Source organism: Carassius carassius, chromosome 1, assembly GCF_963082965.1.
Source record: "Carassius carassius chromosome 1, fCarCar2.1, whole genome shotgun sequence".
NCBI lineage: Eukaryota > Metazoa > Chordata > Actinopteri > Cypriniformes > Cyprinidae > Carassius > Carassius carassius.
In genome coordinates this window covers 520,799-538,580 of record NC_081755.1, presented here as the reverse complement: position 1 = coordinate 538,580, position 17,782 = coordinate 520,799, and the positions used below count along the sequence as shown (strand labels likewise).

At 41.9% G+C, this 17,782-nt stretch overlaps 1 protein-coding gene across 1 annotated transcript; it reads right to left on the bottom strand.

Moving 5' to 3' along the window:
* Window positions 1–5,610: 5,610 nt before the first annotated feature.
* On the bottom strand, window positions 5,611–6,733 carry LOC132135926 (ribonuclease-like 3). The gene has a single exon (XM_059547212.1). It carries the CDS (start codon window positions 6,712–6,714, stop codon window positions 6,271–6,273), a length of 444 nt encoding a protein of 147 aa, XP_059403195.1. The 5' UTR covers window positions 6,715–6,733; the 3' UTR covers window positions 5,611–6,270.
* Between the last annotated feature and the right edge of the window lie 11,049 nt (window positions 6,734–17,782).

Genomic DNA, 17,782 nt, shown 5'->3' with positions numbered 1-17,782 from the left:
TGGTGACTTGACTTTGCTCATGAAGATCGTTGGTGACTTGACTTGGTTCCTGAGGATCAACTGTGCCTTGACTTAGTTCATGGAGGTTAATGGTGACTTGACTTTGCTCATGAAGATCATCGATGACTTGACTTTGCTCATGAAGACCGTTGGTGACTAGACTTGGTTCCTGAGGATCGACTGTGCATCGACTTGGTTCCTGAAGAACGACTGTGATTTGACTCGGTCCTTGAAGATCACCGGTGACTTGACTCTGTCCTTGAAGATCACCCGTGACTTGACTCTGTCCTTGAAGATCCCTGGTGACTTGACTCTGTCCTTGAAGATCCCTGGTGATTTGACTCGGTCCTTGAAGATCACCGGTGACCTGACTCTGTCCTTGAAGATCACCGGTGACCAGACTCTGTCCTTGAAGATCACCGGTGACTAGTCCTGACTCCGGAAGGTCAACGGTGACTAGCCCTGACTCTGGAGAGTTCACTGGAACCTGACTCGACTCTGGAGAGTTCACTGGAACCTGACTCGACTCTGGAAATTCAACGGTCACCTGACTCGACTCTGGAAGGCCAACAGGAACTAACCCTTACTCTGGAAGGTCGACAGTGACTAACCCTGACACTGGATGGTCTGCGAAGACTTGACCTGACTCTGGATGGTCAACGGTGACCTGATCAACGGTGACCTGACTAGACTCTGGGAAATCAACAGGGACCTGACTTGACTCATAAAGTTTAACTGTGGTTTCACTTGACTCTTGGGTGTTAATGGTGACCTGACCTTGTTCTGGACGGTCAGTGGAGACTTGACCTGACTCCGGAAAGTCGACAGGGACCTGACTTGACTCTGGAAATTCAACTGAGGTTGCCATCTTGTGCAGCGGCGCTGGGCTGGCGGCCATCTTGTGCAGCGGCGCTGGGCTGGCGGTCATCTTGTGCAGCGGTTTTGGGGCTTTAAAGTCCTCTGCCTCTCCCACAGTGAAAGGAGAACCACATAACAAGAGTGCAAAGTCCATTATGTCCCTTAAGCTGCAATTAAACTCCCCTCTAGGTAATCATGATTTTACTGGTTCATTGAGTCCAAAACGGAATAAATCCTTAAACAAGACTTCATCATCTAGAGGAACTCGATAAACCAATTCACAGAACTGTTGAACATAGTCCTCAATAGATCGATCTCCTTGCTTAAGATCTAACAGCAGGTCAACTGGATCTGTGGTTAGGCTGGATTGGTGATATGCTGACATTGAAACAGGAACCGATACCTCAGTGACAAGGGGATACCGGGCTGCTGGATCCTGGTATGGCAAAGTCTTCTGTAACAAGGAGTCAGAGGCGTTCGGATCCATATGCAGCATTTATTCAACAGAATGGTAATATAGGCAGAGATCAGCAATGGCGTCAGGTGTGTCAGGGATAACTAGAATCATAACCAGAAACAAGCACAGATCAGGACAGGCAGCGGAGGATCAGAGTCGGAATACACAGTCCAAAGGTCAAAACACAGGAATAACAAACACAGGGAAAAACGCTCGGAAATGTCAGACTGGCTAAACGAGACTTCGCAGTGAGTGAGAGTGAGTGTGCTGCTTTAATGTGTGTGTGTAAATGAGGTGCAGGTGTGGCAAGGAAATTGGCTGATGAATGAGGTGCAGGTGTGGCAGGGTGATTGTGATGCAGTGACTCATGGGTAATGTAGTTCGGATGTGGTGCAACAGTATGAGAGGTGCTAGTGTCCAAGTGACATCTGGTGGTTGATGGGTGGAATGGTCCTGAGTGGAGTGCCCTCTACTGAAGCTCATGAGCACTCTATCTAATGATCGTGACAGTGTGACTGCATCATATAATAATTGCTGTTAAAAATGTTCATCTGGTTGACTACTTGTATTAATTTTTCTGAAAATCACTGTCAAATGCACATAAACTGATCACCACTTATAAGCTACTACTAAATATTGTAGAAATGTAATTTTCTGTAAAGTTGATTTGCAATGATTTGTATCGTAAAAAGTGTTATACTAATAAACTTGGATTGAATTGAATTTTTTTTCTGCAGGTGAACATCAGAGCAAAAGCAATCGAGCTGAAGGGCACAATGTCCTTTATAATGACAGATTTATTTTAAAAAGTACATCCATCTTTACTAATCAAACTGGAATCATCGAGCACACCTTGTGGGAACTGCAACATTCAATTCAATTCAAGTTTATTTGTATAGCGCTTTTTACAATACAAATCGTTACAAATCAACTTTACAGAAAATTATGTTTCTACAATATTTAGTAGTAGCTAGTAATTTGTGCACGTTTGACAGGATTTTAGAAAAAAATAATAATAATAATACGTAGTCAGCTAGACGATGAACTATCAATATTATTAATTAATAGTTAGGCCGATGACACACTGGCTGCGTTGCGTCTCTGCTGCGTGCCAGAAGCGTCCCAGAAGCGTGGCGGATTTTGTGTCTTTACACACCAGAAGCGTGCCTGGCGCGTTGCTGGCGCGCTGCTGCTGTAGAGGGAGACAGTTGACAGACCAGGCTCTTGTCTTCATGACAACAATATCAACTTTTTTTTTTTACACACCTACACCTACGCCTACTGATAAGGACACCGTCAAAAGTATTGACGGCTAATTAGACTATGTTTGACAGGTGCAATATTTGAAAATCGATAATTGTTTATTTATTTTTTTAATTACATTTATATCTGAATTTATGTCAACCTATAGACTTTCAAATATCAAAATATCATGAATTCATATGTATTTGTGTACAAAATGACATAAAAACACATTTTCCTATTATATTTTGCCAGGAAACGCTTCCAACACGCGCGCGTGTCGCAGTAAAAATAGGCGTCGGTTTTTTACACACCAACGCCTACTGATAAAGGACACCGTCAAAAGTATTGACGGCTAAATAGACTATGTTTGACAGGTGCAATATTTGAAAATCGATATTTATTTATTTATTTTTTAATTACATTTATATCTGAATTTATGTCAACCTATAGACTTTCAAATATCAAAATATCATGAATTCATATGTATTTGTGTACAAAATGACATAAAAACACATTTTGCTATTATATTTTGCCTGGAAACGCTTCCAACACGTGCGCGTGTCGCGGTAAAAATAGGCGTCGGTTCTATTTCTAGCATGCACGCGTTTTCAGGCAGTCTGCAAGCTCTAACCTGTTAACATGGGAGCCGAATTAAAAACCGACACGCCACACGGCTGAGACGCTTGCGCCACGCATCCAGTGTGTCGCCGGCCTTATTATATGATGCAGTCACACATGTAGCAATATTTGTTAGTTCTGTTTGTTGATTCAAGGTTAGCATCATCTGGGGTCCTCTGAGGGTCAGCATCATCTCTTCTCAGGTGTTCTGGATCCAGACTGGAGCTTATGTAAACCCTAGTTACCACTGGATGTAAATCCCGTGGCAAAACATAGAAACAAAATTGAGACATCATTAGCATAGCTGCTGATCCAACAAAGTAAAATTAGTTTAACCCAAGCTAATGAATAAAAATGCACATTTGATCAGATGCTACTACACTCACAATTTAAAAGATACATTATTCGTATGCTTGGCGAAAGAGATGTGTTTTTAATCTAGATTTAAACAGAGAGAGTGTGTCTGAACCCCGAACATTTAGTTTGGGAGCCAAATGTGAGAAAGCTCTACCTCCTTTGGTGGACTTTGCTATCCTAGGAACTACCAAAAGTCCAGCGTTTTGTGACCTTAGGGTGCGTGATGGGTTGTAGCGTGGTAGAAGGCTAGTTAGGTACACAGGAGCTAAACCATTTAGGGCCTTATAGGTAAGTAATGATAATTTGTATCTGATACGGAACTTAATAGGTAGCCAGTGCAGAGACTGTAAAATTGGGGTAATATGATCATATTTTCTTGACCTCGTAAGAACTCTAGCTGCTGCATTTTGGACTACCTGTAGCTTGTTTATTGACGAAGCAGGACAACCACCTAGAAGTGCATTACAATAGTCCAGTCTAGAGGTCATGAATGCATGAACTAGCTTTTCTGCATCAGAAACAGATAACATGTTTCGTAGCTTGGCAATGTTTCTAAGATGGAAGAATGCAGTTTTTGTAACATTGGAAATATGATTTTCAAAAGACAAATTGCTGTCTAATATAGATTTCTGACTGTGGAGGAAGTAACAGTACATCCATCTAGTTGCACATTGTAATCTACAAGATTCTGTGTAGTGTTTTTTGGTCCAATAATTAATATCTCTGTCTTATCCGAATTTAATTGGAGAAAATTATTTGTCATCCAATCTTTTACAGTTTTAACACACTCTGTTAGCTTAGATAATTGGGAAGTTTCATTTGGTCTCGTTGAGATATATAGCTGAGTATCATCAGCATAACAGTGGAAGCTAATTCCGTATTTTCTAATAATATTACCAAGGGGCAACATGTATATTGAAAATAGAAGGGGACCTAGGACGGATCCTTGTGGCACTCCATATTTTACTGGTGATAAATGAGATGACATCCCATTTAAGTAAATGAAATGGTAGCGATTGGACAGGTAGGATCTAGACCATCTTAGAGCCTGACCTTGAATACCTGTATAGTTTTGTAATCGATCTATGAGTATGTCATGATCTATGGTGTCGAACGCAGCACTAAGATCAAGTAAGACTAGAAATGAGATGCAGCCTTGATCTGACGCAAGGAGCAGGTCGTTTGTAATTTTAACAAGTGCAGTTTCTGTGCTATGGTGGGGCCTAAAACCTGACTGAAATTCTTCATACAGATCATTTTTATGCAGGAAGGTGCTCAATTGAGCAGACACAACTTTTTCTAAAATTTTAGACATAAATGGAAGATTTGAAATAGGCCTATAATTTGAAAAAAAAAACATGATATTGGCTTCTGATATGACTTGACTAGCGTTTCGTTCAGAACTGTCCAGGGTAAAAAAAATCATTTCTACAATAGATGACACACAAGTCTCCCAGATACGCCTCTCTCTTGTACCAGAGTGATGCGACAAACTTTATATAATGAAGAGTAATTTGTGTGCACACACCTGCCAGCTAAACAAGAACTATTACAGCGGTCATAATGTAAGTGTAATGTGAGGTAAATGATTAGTGTTAGATTTTAGAGTAGATCTGCTCATGTTTTATCAGATTCACACTTTGGACAACACTGTGTACGACAGTTAGCGGAAGCTAGAGATAAAGATCTATAAAGTTGTAAATATAGATATTTTTCTTACACAAATGCATCAAATTGCTTCAGAAGGTCTTTATTAGCCCCCCTGAGCCATGTGGACGTCTTTTATAGTGGATGGGTGCAATTTTTTGGACTTCAAATTTTGGGCTACCATCCACTCCCATTATAAAGCATGGATTAGCCTGGACATTATGTAATATTACTCTGATTCGTCTGGAAGAAGAATGTCACATACACCCAGGATGGCTTGAGGGTGAGTAAATCATGGGCTAATTTTAATTTTCGGGTGAAATAACCCTTCCAGGTATCGTTGGACACAAGTGTTGTGTAGTGACAGCTACGACAGCAATGCTGCACAATATTGAGATGTTGAGATGTGAGATAATCAAGCAGACAGGTTTAATGGTATTAGAGATGGTTTACTGAGGATTACAGGCATGTGGAAAAAACATCTGCATCTTTCTTCCCTCGTCTGTTTTCATTCACTACTCCCATTAAACAGTTTTATAATGCTTAAAAGTGTTAACAGAAGGCTTTAAATGTCATTACAATTACACACAGAGACATGCATGAAGAAGTGCAGAATATACTTATATAAGAAATTATATAAAGTTATTTTTAACATTATGTTGAATTAGGTGAGTGATGAGAGACTCATTCTTATCAGAGGCTCATGAAGACAGAGGTACATTTTCTTTTCATTGAAGATGAACTTGTATGCTGTTCTTCAGAATATAATTAGAGATTGTAAGGTAGCTTTTCAAAACACAACAAGCAATCGATGTTTAAGGCACGTGTGTTCATGTTCACAGCTGTGCTTCATTATAGATTTTACTCTCAAACAGTGCTGGTCATGTTTACAACGTGAAGAACTGGTTACAAACTGCACATTAAACTTTTACATTATATTTACTTATTTAGGCTTCACAATTGACTCACTGATTTTTTTTATTATTTGCAATTGAAAAACAAAGAAAGACAGAAAAAGAGAAGTAAACAAATGATAAGCGAACTGTTGTAAAGATCTGTGAGGCTCTATTCAGCCTGTCCTCTGTACATTACTTTAAGATTTCATAATGTACAGGCAAGTCGTGTTCACACGCTAACACAATGTTACGAGTGGATAACTTCCCTCTATTATATTCACAGTTTGGGTGTCTCTGCCCACTTGATAATCTACACGTGACCACATCAAATGGCGTGCCGCTTCTATACAGGTTATAGTACAGTCGAGTTCCTCCGGTACAGACTGCTGTAATGGAATTATCTGTTGCTCGTATGAAGGTGTTGACAGGTTTGCAGTTACCAGCAGAGTCAGTTATTTTCCTGTGTCTGATTTCACTGGTACACATCTCCACATTCACAAAAGGACCCCGATGGTGATTGAGGAAGTTTTGATAACGAGCCCATGATTGAGCATGAGTGAAGGACGACACACACAAGAGCAGCAGCAGAATCACTGTAGACTGATGCATCTCCATCACCTGAGGAAAAACACACATCAAACACCTTCTGCTCACATCTGACTTACTGAAGCAAACTTGAAGAACATACTTAATAAAATTAATGACTGAACCCTTCTTCTGTTTTTACTTGCACATATCTTAGTTAACATTAACCCAGCTGTAAAATTGTGAAGTTCTTACCTTTTTGTTCTGGGTAAATTAATATTTTGTTCTTGCCTGAAGTTCTTCAGAGTAATCAACAGCACTGTAATGAACCAAGCTTAGAAAACCCCTGATGAAACTTGCTCCAGACTCGAGGTTAGACTTCACTGTTGTCCGTCAGTACCGAAGGAGTATTTATTGGAAACCGAACATGATCTTTGAACACTGTAAAGTGTAAACATGGCCTTGGCCAGTTGAGCTGGTTGACGGGAATCCCATCACCTTTATTTGTTATTTGCAAATATTTAAAACGAAAAACATTACTGATGTTTAAAGTCCAGATTACCACACTTGAACTCCTTCTAGGGCTGTCAAAATGACTCAAAAATTAAGTTTGAATATTCCCTGTAAAAAAAAAAAACACGAATATTCGACCTATTTGAACATCTGGTAGCGCATTTTGTCAATGACGCGCATTTTGTCAATGACGCGCATTACGTCAATAACAGGACAAATTAATACAAAGAGACATAACTACTTGTATAGGTGGTCTATTAAAGTTTAAAAATATTTGACAACGTATTACATACACAAAAACAAGTTAATCAACTAATGGCCAAGTCCGCAGACTGCACTCTCTCTCGCCCTCATCCTCACGCTCTCTGCGCATAACGGTTTAAATGAACAACAATAAACAAATTTTGAGTGCTGATCAAGAGTTTTGTGCAAGCAATTTAAGGTTGCGACTCTTGTCCCAAATATAGCAGGCTTCATTCAGTGATTGAAACAAATATTATTAATAATAATTGAAGTTTTACAGCATATAGAACTGACATTGAACTCTCCGAGCGAGCTGTGCAGTGGTAAACATAGAACTTTTCCTTGACATGAAACGGTAAAAAATCAAACGAGTGGAAGCAGTGCATTCATCCCTTTATTCATGCAATATCTATTCAGTCAGTACAGTAGCCTACACTTTAGTAATGTTTCTGTTTAACGTTAAATAAAATGAGGTTCATAAAAACATCATGTTACTAGTGGTCGAATGGTATGTTAACTGTAACTTACATAGCTTGCATACAACTTTATCTCGCAGCTCAACAATTTTACCTCCTACCGATCAAAATCCAAAGTACCTCAAGACATGACCTTTTAGATTTTGTGATGTTTAAATCGAGTCGAGTTGGGCTCTGCACTTTTTGCCATGCAAGACGTGTCAACTTTCAGCAGTGACGCTGTGCCAGACACTGCGACTCCTGTGACCTGTCCCTGAACCCTCAGGCAAACTACCGCGCCCACTCGCAAAGCAGACAGCCACGCCTCTACTACCACTGGCGTTTTTTCCCCCACTTTTTTTTGTTTATTCGAATATTAATTTTCACCTTCGAAATTCGTTTTTTGTAAACTATTCGAATATATATTCGAATTTAGAATATTCATTGACAGCCCTAGCTCCTTCAGATAGATTTTAAATGATCTAATATGTCCAGACGGTTGGTTTGACTGTTTTACTCTAAATCGGTGGTTTTCAGATCAAGTATCACATATAATCAAACTGAAGTGTCAGTAGCTATGTTTCTATTCAATTAGCCTGACTGCTCCAGTTTTTGTCTGCTGATTGCTGTCCAAGAGACTTGTGTTAAAATGAGGTAAATACAACTCCAATCTCTTCCTGAAGATCCAGAGAAGTCCTTTGTGGCCTCAGTTCACTCAGAGAAGCTGTCAATCATGACATCACACTCCTGCTTTAATATCACATAACTAAAACCAAACTTATTTACAAAAGAAATTATCAATTTAACTCACATCAGCATAATTTTTTTTTTTACAAAAATCAACAAATTTGTTGCAAAATTTGTTTGTAAAATAATTATTTGAAGTGTAATCTGATTATTATTTAGTTTGTCTCCCGTCCCATTAGATTACATGGAGAGGAGCAGGTTTATGATCAGCCATGGACTAACTTTTCAAGACTTGCTCTGAAAACACAAATGTGCCTGCACGTTCTGTGAAGCGCAAACGTACGGGTGAAATAAATGACCTGAGAAGGTTTTGGGACAAGAGAAGAAACCAGACACGGGTAAATATTGGAGTTGCATTTTCCAAGATAGAGAGAGCTTCGTGACAAGCTGAAACTACAGAGATATGCCGAACTCGCTTGCATTCTAATAAACAGGTATGCATCCATTCAGCTAACTATATCTATCCATATATTTTGTGAAACGATGATGTCTTGTGTAAAACGCAGACGGACTAGCTCTCATGTAGACTATAATGTAAATCTACATCATGTGTTCTATAAAGTAGCTTCAAATGCAGTTCACTATCTTGTTCAATATCATAGTATAAACGTAATTATAATTATTAACGAAAGGCAACCGTGTTTTTTTAACATATATTACTACTAGCTAGATGGAATATTAATTTGATAGGGGTCTGATAATTCATATATCTCTCCGTTCGAAAAGACGTGATTGTCAAAATACTGCTGCTGCTGCTGTAGGTGAAGGGAGACCGCTGACAGACCAGGCTCTTGTCTTCACGACAACAATATCTATACTTCATGTTGAACATAAATATAAAGCCTACTGATAAAGGACACCATCAACAGTATTGACGGCTAATTAGACTATGTTTGACAGGTGCAATATTTGAAAATCGATATTTATTTATTTTTTTAATTACATTTATATCTGAATTTATGTCAACCTTTAGACTTTCAAACATCAAAATGTCATGAATTAATATGTATTTGTGTACAAAATTACATATAAACATATTTTCCTATTATATTTTGCCTGGAAACGCTTCCAACACGCGCGCGTGTCGCGTGAAAAATAGGCGTCGGTTCTATTTCTAGCAAGCACGTGTTTTCCGCGCTGCTCAAACAGCCAGTCTGCAAGCTCTAACCTATTAACATGGGAGCCGAATTAAAAACTGACACGCCACGCAGCTGTGACGCTTGCGCCACGCATCCAGTGTGTCGCCGGCCTCGGTTAAAATGAGTGAGGAATGTGGGGAGCGACGCGTGTTTCAATGAACAACAACTCCCATGAGCCTACGCTCTTTCCCGACGTCATCAAAGTACGTCTTATGTCATTATTTTGATTGAGTGACCCCTGGGGGCCAAAAATCCCATACTGTACGTTTAAACACACAGAGACAGAGAAACTGCACACTCATTTTGATCCTATTTTAATGGAAATCATCTGTGGCTAATCACAGTGCTTAATTTAAGATGGATCCTGTTCCAGAAAATGTCTAATTTGTGATTTGTGTGTTCGGGTGATTGTTTTAAAGGATCTGGCGTTAGATCGTGACATTGCCTGTCATGTATTTATAGGTTATGTGTTGGGCCTCAACATATTTTTTAGACTGTGACCAGTCAGCTTCTTGAAGTTCAATCTCGATCTCATTGATTGGTGCTCACTGCTTTGTAACTGGTTATAATTAATAAATAATATTTAGATTATTTAGATTAATATTTAGAATAATCTTAGAATTAAGTGTAGCAGAATTTATATTATAATTATTTGATCTGTCCATCCACAGAGCAGACCGTATAATCATTAATCACTTCTAGGAAAGATTTCCTGGTCAACCAGGAATAGTTATCCTTCCTTATGCAGTACTAGCAGTACTGCTTTATCTAAATAAAAGTGATAATGTTAATAAATGTGGTTGAATATTGCTTAAAGTTTGTAACATTGTGTTTCAGATATGATTTTAATGACTATATGCATGCCATATGAATAGCTCAGTCAAGTCAAGTCACCTTTATTTATATAGCGCTTTAAACAAAATACATTGTGTCAAAGCAACTGAACAACATTCATTAGGAAAACAGTGTGTCAATAATGCAAAATGATAGTTAAAGGCAGTTCATCATTGAATTCAGTGATGTCATCTCTGTTCAGTTAAATAGTGTCTGTGCATTTATTTGCAATCAAGTCAACGATATCGCTGTAGATGAAGTGACCCCAACTAAGCAAGCCAGAGGCGACAGCGGCAAGGAACCAAAACTCCATCGGTGACAGAATGGAGAAAAAAACCTTGGGAGAAACCAGGCTCAGTTGGGGGGCCAGTTCTCCTCTGACCAGACGAAACCAGTAGTTCAATTCCAGACTGCAGCAAAGTCAGATTGTGCAGAAGAATCATCTGTTTCCTGTGGTCTTGTCCTGGTGCTCCTCTGAGACAAGGTCTTTACAGGGGATCTGTATCTGGGGCTCTAGTTGTCCTGGTCTCTGCTGTCTTTCAGGGCAGTAAACCCTAAACTGTAAACTTTCTTTTAAACTGCAAGAGTGTGTCTGCCTCCCGAACAATGTTAGGTAGGTTATTCCAGAGTTTAGGCGCCAAATAGGAAAAGGATCTGCCGCCTGCAGTTGATTTTGATATTCTAGGTATTATCGTTTTGAGAACGTAGCGGACGTAGAGGATTATAATGTAAAAGGAGCTCATTCAAATACTGAGGTGCTAAACCATTCAGGGCTTTATAAGTAATAAGCAATATTTTAAAATCTATGCGATGCTTGATAGGGAGCCAGTGCAGTGTTGACAGGACCGGGCTAATATGGTCATACTTCCTGGTTCTAGTAAGAACTCTTGCTGCTGCATTTTGGACTAGCTGTAGTTTGTTTACTAAGCGTGCAGAACAACCACCCAATAAAGCATTACAATGATCTAACCTTGAGGTCATAAAAGCATGGATTAACATTTCTGCATTTGACATTGAGAGCATAGGCTGTAATTTAGATATATTTTTGAGATGGAAAAATGCAGTTTTACAAATGCTAGAAACGTGGCTTTCTAAGGAAAGATTGCGATCAAGTAGCACACCTAGGTTCCTAACTGATGACGAAGAATTGACAGAGCAACCATCAAGTCTTAGACAGTTTTCTAGGTTATTACAAGCAGAGTTTTTAGGTCCTATAATTAACACCTCTGTTTTTTCAGGTTGTGTGGAGAGGCATTCAGGGTTGGTTGCAGGAGTTGTTATTGGTGTGAACGGTTGTGTGGAGAGGTGTTCAGGGCAGGTGATGGGTGTTCTTTCAAACCTGCAGTAAAACTCGTTCAGATCGTCTGCCAGTCGTTGATTTTCTACAGTGCTGGGGGGTGGTGTCTTGTAATTGGTGATCTTCTTTAGACTTTTCCACACTGATGCTGAGTCGTTCGAAGTGAACTGAGTCCTTATTTTTTCAGAATAATTCCTCTTTGCCACTCTGATCTCCTTTTCCAGTGTGTATTTAGCCTGTTTATACAAGACATTGTCCCCCTTCCTGTGAGCATCTTCTTTGGCCTGACGGAGCTGTCTGAGTTTTGCAGTGAACCACGGTTTGTCATTGTTGTAATTTAGTTGAGTCTTGGTAGGAATACACATATCCTCACAGAAACTGAAATATGATGTTACGGTCTCTGTGAGTTCATTCAGATCGGTGGAAGCAGCTTCAAAAACACTCCAATCAGTGAGGTCAAAACAAGATTGTAAATCCTGCTCTGCTTCATTAGTCCATCTTTTTACAGTCCTTAATACAGGTTTAGCTGATTTTAGTTTCTGCCTGTAGGTCGGTATAAGATGAACCAGACGGTGATCAGAACGTCCCAAAGCTGCTCGTGGAACAGAGTGATATGCATCCTTTATTGTGGTGTAACAGTGATCCAATATATTACTGTCTCTGGTGGGACAGGTAACATGCTGTCCGTATTTTAGCAGATCACGGGAGAGATTGGCTTTATTAAAGTCCCCGAGAATAATTAAAACAGAGTCTGGGTGTTGTTGTTCTGTCTCTGTGATCTGCTCAGCGAGTTTCTGTAAAGCCAGACTTACTTGCACTTGCGGAGGGATGTAAACACTACCCAGAATGAGCGAGTGAAACTCCCGCGGCGAATAGAACGGCTTGCAGTTGACAAACTGCATTTCTAGATCAGGACAGCACATCTTCTTTAACACAGTTACATCTGTACACCACCGTTCATTGATGTAAAAGCATGTCCCACCGCCGCGCGATTTCCCCGTTGATTCTGCGTCGCGATCCGCTCTAAACAGCTGAAAGCCCGGCAGATGGAGCGCGCTGTCCGGTATGGCGTCATTCAGCCAGGTTTCCGTGAAACACAGAGCAGCAGAGTGTGTGAAATCCTTATTTGTCCGAGAAAGCAGAAGGAGTTCGTCCGTTTTGTTGGGTAGAGAGCGTAGATTTGCCAGATGGATGCTAGGCAACGGCGTTCGAAATCCGCGCTTCCTGAGTCTGACGAGCGCTCCCGCTCGCTTTCCCCGCCTGCGCGTCCTGAAGCGTTTGATCAGCGCCGCTGCTCCTCCGATAACAATATTCAGTAAAACGTCTGAATAATTGAAATCCGGAAAAACATCTTGTTGTGCGTTCTGCCGAATGTTCAGCAGTTCATCCCTGGTGAAACTGATTGCAGGAATATAACTAAAGACAGGACAAACTAACAAAAAGACAAAAACATATGCAGAGCACGTCACAGTGGCAGCCATCCTGTACCGGCGCCAAGAGAGTAGATGATAATGATGTTAATGTGTGGTATATTGTCTGTTATCTCCTTGATGTTCAGTAAACTCCTCATTTGATCAAGACCCTCCTCGAGCGCTTTATTCCTACACTACAGTACACCCCACTGTAACAGAATCACGGACCAAAACAGTGTAGTTTAATTAGCGGCGTTTTTTCTTTCTTTTGTTTTTGTTTGGAATAGCGATTCCAGCAGTCCGACTCCTGTGCTTGGAGCAACTGGACTGTTCGCTGGAGGACCATACCAGGGACTTTCTCGATCTGGCGTGCCTTACCCACTTCCCCGACCGCTCGCTCTCTAATTTCTACTACACCGGCCTGAGCGAACGGTGTAAGGCACGCCTACCAGCGAACGGTCCCCGAGGGGATTTCGCCACTTTCGTGGAGCGGGTGCTGGAGAAAAATGGATCCACATTTACCATCTGCACCGCCGAAGAGGATATCTCCAGCCCCACTCCCGACCCAGAGACCAGCCAGCCGCCATCACGCCGCACTGAGCCAGAACCCACCGCAGCCGCAGAGCCCGAGCCTTTCACCGACAGGGAGCAGGACCTCAAGAGCGCCACTGACCAGGTGTGTGAGCCGGCAACACCGTGCGTCGTGGGAGTTTTAGTGGAAATCGAGGGCGTGGAGGAAAGCCCTGCCCACACTTCTGCGACTGAGGGTGAGCTGTTTTCGGTTTCTGGAAATGATATGGAGCAATTTATGGACCTTTTGGACTGGTTTATGGAGGTAATCCCTGAATCTAATTTCTCCGCTGGTTCCGTCCCGCCCTGATCCTCCTGTTTACCCTCTCAGTCTCCCACTCCCACCTCCTCCAGTCAGTTCCTCTGCTCCATTTCCGCTGGTTCCGCCCAGCCCTGAATTTTCTGTTTCTCTGCTGGGTCCGCCCAGCCCTGAATGTTCTGTTTCTCCGCTGGTACTGCCCAACCATGAGTTTTCTGTTTCTTCGCTGGTTCCGCCCAGCCCTGAGTTTTCTGTTTCTCCGCTGGTTCCGCCCAGCCCTGAGTTTTCTGTTTCTCCGCTGGTTCCGCCCAGCCCTGAGTTTTCTGTTTCTCCGCTGGTTCCACCCAGCGCTGAATCTCCTGTATTCCCTCCCAGCCTCCCTCTCCCACCTCCTCCTATACCTGCCAGTTCCCCTGCTCCACTTCCGCTAGTTCAATCCAGCTCCGTACCTCCTGTCTCTCTGCTGGCTCTGTCCAGCCCTGATCCACCTGTGTTTCCTCCCATCCTTCCTCTCTCATCTCCTCCTAGACCAGCCTGTTCTTCGAGCTCATCTCTGCCGGTGCTAGTCTGTCCCACAGCTCACCCTCAGTCCGCGCCATCTGGCCGAGATGTTTCGCTGCTGGACTGCCAGTCTCCAGCTCCGCCTTGACGTGTGAATTCCCTGTCTCCGCCTCCAGCCTCCGAGCCCTGGACTCCTCCTCGGTCCTTCGACCCAGCGGCTCTGCCTTGGCTCTTAGCTCCCTCGTCTCCACCGTGGCTTGGGATCCCACCTGCTCCACCGGGCTCCTCGTCCCTCCGGCTCCACCTTGGTCAGTCGTCGACCATCCGCCGCCTCGGGGCTCCATTCCTCTGGCTTCACCTCGTCAATCCATCCCTCCGGCTCCTCCTTCCCTCTGGTTCCACCTCCATCCTCAGTTACTCCGGCTCTGCAGCGTTCTTCCAGGGCCCCGCCTCCGCCTTGGTCGCCTGAGCCTTCTGCTCCACCTAGGCCCTCCGGAACCTCAGCTTCACCCTGGCTCTGCGGCTGTGCTGCTCCATCTTGGGCTCCTCACCCACCGGTGCAGTCTCCGTCTGTAAGCCCCCTGGTGTCGTCAGCCCCTTCTCCACCATGGCTCCTCCCACCATCGACTCCACCATGGATCTCCATCCTGGCTGGTCTCTGGAAGACCATCTGGCTCCTCCTGCTCCGGGCTCCTCCCTCCATCCACTCCACCTTGCTCCCTTTTTGCCTGCCCCTTGCCTGCCCCACGCCCACCTCCAGAACCCCCACCCTCCCTCTGCTGGTATTCCTTTTGCGGTGCGAGGACGCACCGTTCCGGGAGGGGGCGAACTGTTACATTCATGGACTGTCTGTTTCCTTATTTGGTCTTTTTCCTGTTCTTGTTTAGTTAATTGATTATTCCCCACCTGTCTCCAGTTCCCTGATTACCTCCTGTGTGATCAAATACCTCTTTCTGTTCAGTTCTTTCATGTCCGTGATTATTGTGATGTAATAATACTGTAACCTAACCTACTGTATTGTAAGTTAATGATGTTAATGTGTGGTATATTGTCTGTTATCTCCTTCGATGTTCAGTAAACTCCTCATTTGATCAAGACCCTCCTCGAGCGCTTTATTCCTACACTAGAGCAGCGGTTCTCAATTCCAGTCCTCGCGCCCCACTGCTCTGCATATTTTGCACGTTTCTCTTTGTTAACACACCTGATTCAGATAATCAGCTCGTTAGAAATGAACTCCGTGCATGAACTGTTTTTCAAATGTTCATTGCTCCCTACTCCCTGAGCAGGGGAAATCTGTTGAAGTTTACCTCACATCGAAACATTCATTCACTGATTTGTGCTGTGCAGCGTCTTTAAACATGGACAACTGTGACATCATATACCTCTGTAAATCAATACAATTTAAATTCACGTCTTGCACACTTCAATGCACTTTGATTGGAACATATAGCTACGTTCGCTTTGAACTGGAATCATGGCTGAATATCCTGTGATGTCCACTTCGCAGGGCACTTATGTTCGAATAGAACAAATGTCTGAAGCGCCAAGAGAAACGTTCAAAATGTGCAGAGCAGTGGGGCGCGAGGACTGCAATTGAGAACCGCTGCACTAGAGTACACCCCACTGTAACAACATTGGCACACAACCATTAACTCCTTCAAGCATATCTGCACTCACAATCATTTTTTTCACCAAAGTTTAAAACTGTTGGCTTGACTACATACACTTCTCATTTGTACAGTGATGCTTTGCACAAAGCTGTTGAGACAAGCATGCTAAATGAACCAGGCTCTGGAACGGGTACTTTATTTGCCTTAATTGTGAAGAAGATTATTCTACTTTGCAAATTGGGCAGAATGAGCTGATTTTAGTTATAGATGAAGTGACCTTCCTTGTGACTCCCCACTCTGCACTGTATTTGTCTGATTATGGACTTTTTGAGATTTTGCCTAAAACAAAGGAAATTATTTTGCCAGCAATGCCAACAAGTTTTATGAAAGATTAAAAGTGGGGAAAGGCAGAGTTTCTCTGAGAGGGGACAGTTCACATTGTTGCTTCTGAAATCTTGGAAGTCAGTAAATGTCCAACAAAAATAAAATATCAGAAATAGCCTGAAAAATAATGACGGCATACCCAAAGTCCTTTAGAGATGAGATTAATGCCCAGATTGTGGGAAGTGGATATGACTCTATCCTTAAACAACTAGTCTGTCGAATTGACCATTTAAAAAGAGCAAAAACTACCACTAGACCAGTGGTGGACGAAGTACACAAATCAAGTACTTGAGTAAAAGTACAGATACATATAATAAAATATTACTCCAGTAAGAGTAAAAGTACTCCTTTTTCAAGTTTACTCAAGTGAAAGTACAAAAGTACTCGATTTTTTATGTACTTAAGTAAAAAAGTACTGACATTTTATATAGGCTACTTAATTAAATTTTATATTTGCACATATTTTTAATAATCCTACTGCTCAAAATACCTGGGATTTTTTCCAAAATAACCACTATATGGATTCAAGATATATTTTTGTTGTTGATATGGACTACGCTGATGAGAGTGATGTTAACTGTGAAGCTTACACTGTGATGTACCTGAGAGAAAACAGAGATGACCATCTGATTTTCACCAGTAAGAACAAAGTATTTTAAAGTTTGTTGTTTTACAGAACATCACAGTTAGGCCTATATATGACATGATAATAAGGCCTGAAGTTAGGAAGAACATTTTAAAGGAAAATATAATTATATTTTCATAATGATTTTTTCATGGGCGTAGATTACGCGGGGGACGTGTCCCCCCCCCCCACTTTTTATATCACGGAAATTCGTCACCCGCACTTTTTCGGTCAAGTGTGTTCTCATAGAGGTTTTCAAGAGCTGGTGTGAATAAATATAGATTTAAACTCAAAGAGACGGGATAGTCTGCACATGATTTGATATTTTATTTGGAGAATACAGCGAGATGAACATCACTCCTAAACTAAACTCTCCTGCAGTGCGCGTTTCATTCATCCTCGAAGCCGGAGGGCGCTCTCGCGCAATAAGTCATATCAGGAAATTCCTAATATTGGCAAAAGCGTCCAGCTATTGCTGTATGAAAACAGTTTTTACACAGAAAAAAAAGGCCAGAAACTTTTGGAAACACAAAGACATTAAACATACGATTGCAACAATATATGGTTTTTCAAGTCATCTTCAGCAGGTG